Raw genomic sequence first — 6,541 nt, forward strand, 5'->3', positions numbered from 1 at the left:
ACATTACCTATAGACAGACAATAGGGTGGAGAAGGCCTGGGGTGGGGCAGGGTGGGTGGAGGGGGGCAATGGAGGGAAAAAAGAGGGACATTTGTAATACTCTCAACAATAAAGTTTTTTTAAGTATAAAAAAGAAGCAGTCGGAAATAAAGAATACATCTGATATCAAGAATACACTAGAAGGAATAAAATAAAAAATAGGTTGGCCATGGCCTGTGTTGCTCAGTGATTAGGGAATTGGACTGCTCACCAAAGGGTTGAGCGTACGAGTCCCAGTTAAGGGCACTACCTGGGTTGTGTGTTCGCTCCCCATTTCCAGTCAGGAGGAGTGCAGGAGGCAGCCAATCAATGTGTCTCTCTCACATCGATGTTTCTCTCTCGCTCTCTCTCCTTCCCTCCCTTCCTTCCACTCCTTCTAAAAAGCAATGGAAAACGTATCCTCAGGTGAGGATTAACAACAACAACAATAAAAAAGTAGGTTGAATGAAGCAGAGAATTGAATCAGTGATTTGGAAGATAATGTAGAAAAAAAAACCCAAGCAATCAGAGCATCTAAAAGAAAATGAATTTAAAAGAATGTGCATTGAGAGAACCAAGATGGTGGCGTAAGGTACAGACCTGTGTGTGCTGTCTCCCACAACAACATTGAAACTACCAACTATAAAAGAAACAGCTGTCATTCAGAACCATGGGAAAGCTGGCCCAGTGGAAGCTCTACAACTGGAAGGAAAGAAAGAAGAGCATTGAGACTGAGTAGGTTGTGCAGAGGCTCCAAGAACGGAGGTACGGAATCGTGCGCCAGGCTGGCTGCAACTGGATGCGCAGTTTTTTTCAACCAGAAGGGGAGGCGGACTATCAAATCCACTGAGCGTGGTTGGGGCGGGATGCTAAGCTCCCAGACCCCTACGGGAGAAGCGGCCTTGCAATGACCCAGAGAGCGAGAGTGGCTGTCTCACGGAGCTGCTCGCCGGCACTCAGCACTCGGGGACTCGAGACACGGAGTCGCGGAGAGGCGAGGAGTCTCGGAGAATGCCATTTGCCCTTGGCCTCGCCCTGGTGATTCCCGGGGACCCCGCCCTACTCAAATTACATCCTCAACCAAGCTGTGCTAGTGAAACAAAGAGAACCACCAACGTTTTTGCAGCCCAGCCCAGCAGAATGCAGATTTCAACTCCTCGCATACATAAGGGACACAATAAAGAAGCAGAATCAGGTTCAGAGGAAGCCGGAGCCGGACACGGCTGGGCCGGCAACGTGGAACCGCTGTACCAGCAAACGCACAGGCAGGCCCACCAGATCCAGTATCACATGGGATGCTGAGTGATGGCAGACAGGCAGTCTGTGCACTTGGTAGAAAACGAAATCCAAAATCGAAACGGCCCCGGTGAGGTTGAATCGGCCCCGGTGAGGTTGAAACGGCCCCGGTGAGGCTGGGACGGCCCCTGTGAGGCGGGGATGGCCCCTGTGAGGCTGAGATGGCCCCTGTGAGACTGAGACGGCCCCTGGGAAGCTGAGAAAAATACCACATGAACTCACTCATTTATGGATAATAAGAGACATTATAGACTGATGAACAAAAATGGATACAGAGGCAGAGCAGCATTGAGCAGAATGTCAAACTACAGTGGGAACCCTGGGGAGGGTTGGGGGGAGTAGGAGATCAACCGAAAGACTTATATGCATGCATATGAGAATAACTAATGGACACAAGACACTGGGGGGTGGGGGAAGCCGGGGGAATGTCAAGGGGGAGAAAAAAGGAGACATTTGTAATACTCTTTGTAATACTTTAAGAAAAAAAAAAGACAGAGTCCTTGCCCTCAAAAAAAAAAAATAAATAGATGAATGTGCATTTTCTTTTAGCTGCTCTGATTGCTTGTTTTTTTAAGGGAACTTTAGGACAATGTGAACCATAACAACATCTGAATCATAGTAGTATCAGAAAGTGAGCAAGGAAGGAATAGAGAAACCGTTTGAAGAAATAATGGCAGAAAACTGCTGAAGGAAAAACAAGATGAACCCAAAGAGGCCCACACCAAGACACATCATAATTAAAATGGCAAAGGTTACAAAGAGAGAATCTTAAAAGCAGCAAGAGAGGCACAGTTAGTTACTTACAAGGGAGTCCAAAAGGCTGTCAGCTGATTTCTCAACAGAAATACTTCAGCCAGAAAGAATTGGATGAAGTAATGAAAAACAAGGACGTGAAACCAAGACCACTCTATTCAGCAATCCTATCATTTAAAATTGAAGGAAAATTAAAGAACTTCCCAGACCAAAAAAACAACAACAAACAAACAAACAAAGAAGGCTAAAGGAGCTCATTATCACCAAATCAGTATTGAACCAGTATTGCAAATAATGTTAAAGGAACTGCTTTAAGAAGAAGAAGAAATATAGAGAGAGGAACATGATGATGATGACTCCAAAACATAAAACTGCATTTTCAAAATCACAGAGTTGACATATATGCTGAAATGAAAATTCTAGATTTTTGTGACTACAAAACTGTGGATTAGTTCCTCAAAATTGAACCTCCCCCATCTCCTTTTTTGGTGATTGGGGTGGTCCTTGTATTGCTTATGCCCCATAACTCTCCATCAACTGGGACACACCTCTTTAACTTTTAAAATACACCATGATATCGTGAAGAAAACTCACCTGATGTCTCCACACGGCAGTAGTGATAGGGGTTAATGCACACCTCTTTCTGCTTGGAGCCAAATGGGAACTCACAGCATTCCAGGGGCTTCAGCTCATGGTGAGATTGCAGATCAGGCCAACGCCACACTCGGCAATAAATAACGTGAGGCAAACCCTTGCGGTGGGACACCTGCAGCCGCCCGTCCAAGGATCGAGGAATCGTAACACATTTGCTGGGCTGCCCTGGACAGCTGAGAGCCCTCTCCAGCTCATCCATGGCTCCTTTCTTCTTCTTTAGCTTCTTCACTAAAGAGTCTACTGCCTTCTCTGCCCACTTTTCCTCTTCATCTCCTTGCTTCCAGCCTAGCAGTCTCTTCACTGCTGGACTGGTGAAGGAGAAGAGAGAGCTGATGGGGGTGCTGGAGTGCATAAGAGGTTGACTGCAGGTGTCCGGTGAAAACAGGAACTGGACAGACAGCCCTTCAGTGCCTGCAGGGCTTAAGAGAAGTAAGCAGCAAGTAACTCTCTGGGGATGTCATAGATCTTCCTTTTCTTCTGGTAGTCATTGTGACAAATTCAGGTTGGGAAGCATGTTGACATTCTCCTAAGCCCTAGAAAGGACTGGCAAACTCTGAAAAATAAGACAAGACTTCAGTTAACTTAAGAATAATTTTCAGAAAAGGTTAAAGTTCAACATAAGGGAGAAATTCTTCAAATGTTTTAGACTTGAAAACTCAGTCATCTTAACTCTCTCCTCTCCTTTATTCCCTACTAGAGGCCTGTTGCACGAAATTTGCACATGGGTAGGGTCCCTAGGCCTGGCCGGAAATCAGGGCTGATCAGGGCCTTCCAGCTGTTGGCCAGGGCCTTCCTTCCCCAGCTGCTGGCTGCCGGCCGGAGCCTGTGCCAGGTACCAGCAGTGAGTGGGGCCATTGCCGACAGTGGGTGCGAACAGCGGCTTTGGCACTGGCAGTGGGTGCGAGTGGCAACTTCAGCACCGGCAGGGCACTGGCAGTGGGTGCGAGTGGCAACTTCAGCACCGGCAGGAGGTGCAAGCACCCATCAGGACCTCGGCACATGGGAGCAAAGAATTTTCAGTAACCACTAGAGGCTCGCCCTGATGCCAGCGACCGGCGCCCATCTTGGTCTGGCGCCCCCGCTCACCTGCTCCACCATCCTGCCAAGGCTGATGCCTGCCATGTTCTGCGCTCTGCCACCTGCTGCAGATGCATGCCATTTCTGCACACGTCCCCTGGTGGTCATAGCAACCAGTTGTTCGGTTGTTCCGTTGTTTGGTTGTTCCACCATTCTATTTGCATATTAGGGTTTTATATATATAGATATCCAAGTTTTGGTATTTCTGCATTCAAAATTTCTATGAAAAATTGTTTTTGTGGCAATGTACATTTTATTAACTCTTTTCTTCCATTTAGTATTCTATTTATTATTTTTTTCTTTATTAAGGTATTACATATGTGTCCTTATCCCCCTATTGCTCCCCCCCGCTCATGCCCTCAGCCCCCTAGTGTCTGTGTCCATTGGTTATGCTTATATGCATGCATACAAGTCCTTTGGTTGATCTCTCCCCCTCCCCCGCACCCTTCCCTGCTTTCCCTCTGAGTTTGACGGTCTGATAGATGCTTCTCCGTCTCTGGATCTGTTTTTGCAAATGTTGAAAATTTCTCTTCATTTACACCAATATCTGAGGCATAGCCCACCTCACTACTCACCTATATTACTGAGACAAGCTATAAAGTAGCTTCTCTCTTCTAATTCCAGCCATTTTTTCCCAAATACAATTTTTAATCCTCACCTGAGGATATGTTTATTAATTTTTAGAGAGAGGAAGGGAGAGAGAGGGAAACACACACACACACACCAATGTGAGAGAAAAAAACATGGAGTGGCTGCCTCCCATATGTGCCCTGACCAGGGATTGAACCTGACCTGGAATGGAACTCGCAATCTTTTGGTGTACAGGACAATGCTCCAACAACTGAGCCACCCAGCCAGGGCTAAATACAATTTTAATAGGTCATTTGACTGCTTAAGAAATTACAGTTGCTTTTTGGTTTCCAAAATATAAACTTTTCTGCCTCGGTCTCTAGGGCCTCCAAAATCTTTCCTCAACATACTCATGCTTCCTCCTTGCTCATTTATAATTTGAACAAGTAATCCACCTCTGTTGTGGAATATATAAGTGAAAAAGGAAACAAGTAGGATCACTAATAATCTCACCACTCATATGTTCTTCCAAACTACTTTATAGGACAGTGGTTCTCAAAGTGTGACTCAAGGACCCCTTGAGTCCCAGAGTCCCTTTCATGGGAGTTACAAGGTCCTCTCTTTCTCAACTACATATCTGAGTCATTAGATTTTCTCATGTACTTCAACTCAAACAACATATCACAACAGACTGTATGCAAAAGTGAGTATGAGAATCCAAGTGTTATCCATCAAATCAGCCATTAAAGAGATTTGCAAAGATAGAAAACAATAACATTCTTCTCACTATTTTTTTCAAAAAACATCATTTTTGGATAAAAAATATGTCAATGTTACTATATGATATGATATGAAAATAAAATTCAAAAGATACTATTTAAAATGGGTATGTTGTTGGTTGCTCAGTGACCATGCCTAAGCACTGGACAGTTAGAACCTGTGAATGATCCCTGAGTACTGCTTCTTGGTCAATGTGGCTAAGAAAAGCCTACATCACCTACCAAGCTGTACACAACAATTAGTCCAGGGGTCAGGTAGCACTCATCCATTCTGGAAGGTCCCATTCCAGAAACATTCACCATGACAGAACATCATTGTTTCATTATTGTTTTGTTTTTAAATTTTCAACTTTATCAGTTTTGACCCTCTAATCCATGAGCAGCATAAATATACCTTGGTGTCCCTTCTTTAAGAGTTTACTAACCAAATTTAGAACTTGAACACACTTGCCAATGGAATACTTAATTTCCTTAAAAGAATACTGCTTTCTTGATGACTTTTATAACACTTTTTGTCAGCAGTAATTAATACAACAATAAGTGCTATTTAAGTGTATAAACAGATCCATCTAGAAGATAGTTGACTTATTATCAATATTGGCATATGTATATATCATGTCTTATTACTGTACTGATTTCTTAAAGAGAAACCAGGCTTAACATACACACATATAGATGTATATATTTTATTAATTTAAATTGTCCTCACTTAAAAACTAGTCTGTTATACCTATGTGTTACAAATTAGAGGGAATCACAAGCTTATATTGTAAGGTATAAATAACTACCTCATACACGTTCAAAGTTAGTGGCATGCAATTAATTGAATAAACATGGAATGGTATCATGAGTTCATATTCCGGGAAAGAGGCTTTTTAAGCTATGTTCAGAGATAACCTACAAATCTCTGAGAAGAAAGTTTCCATTCACCAGTCTCCTAGTCAGTATCTTGTTAATGGTAGATATCTTCTGCCCAGAGTGCCAAAGGATGATGGTAGAGATGCATTTTTATAATATGGGCTGTATTCAAGAGGGCCATGTGGGTTTTCAGGGCCTCTATGGACCTTTGAATTGTCTGCTTAGTTAGGGTGATTGTGTATATAGATTTTTCTAGGGAGACAGCCATAGGTATTTTTCTTCAAATTCTTTTTTTCTGTTACTTTTATTTATTTTAAAATTCTTTATTGTTTAAAGTATTACATATGTCTCCTTTTCCCTCTATTGACCTTTCCTTGGCCACTCCCACCCCCCAGCACAAGCCCTCACCCCCCTAGTGTCTGTGTCCATTGGTTATGCTTAAATGTATGCATATAAATCCTTTAATCTCTGACCACCCCCCATCCCCTGCCTTCCCTCTGAGGTCTGTTTGATGCTTCTCTGTCACTGAATCTATT

General features: G+C 43.4%; 1 protein-coding gene across 1 annotated transcript in view; it reads right to left on the reverse strand.

The window, feature by feature from the left end:
• The window catches only part of SMAD9 (SMAD family member 9), a 78,664-nt gene that overhangs the window by 48,123 nt on the left and 24,000 nt on the right, over nt 1-6,541 (reverse strand). Inside the window, 1 exon segment of the mRNA XM_006085557.3 lies at nt 2,662-3,274. Coding sequence (XP_006085619.1) covers nt 2,662-3,073 — 412 coding nt within the window. The 5' untranslated portion in view covers nt 3,074-3,274.

Source organism: Myotis lucifugus, unplaced genomic scaffold (assembly GCF_000147115.1).
Source record: "Myotis lucifugus unplaced genomic scaffold, Myoluc2.0 scaffold_19, whole genome shotgun sequence".
NCBI classification, from domain to species: domain Eukaryota; kingdom Metazoa; phylum Chordata; class Mammalia; order Chiroptera; family Vespertilionidae; genus Myotis; species Myotis lucifugus.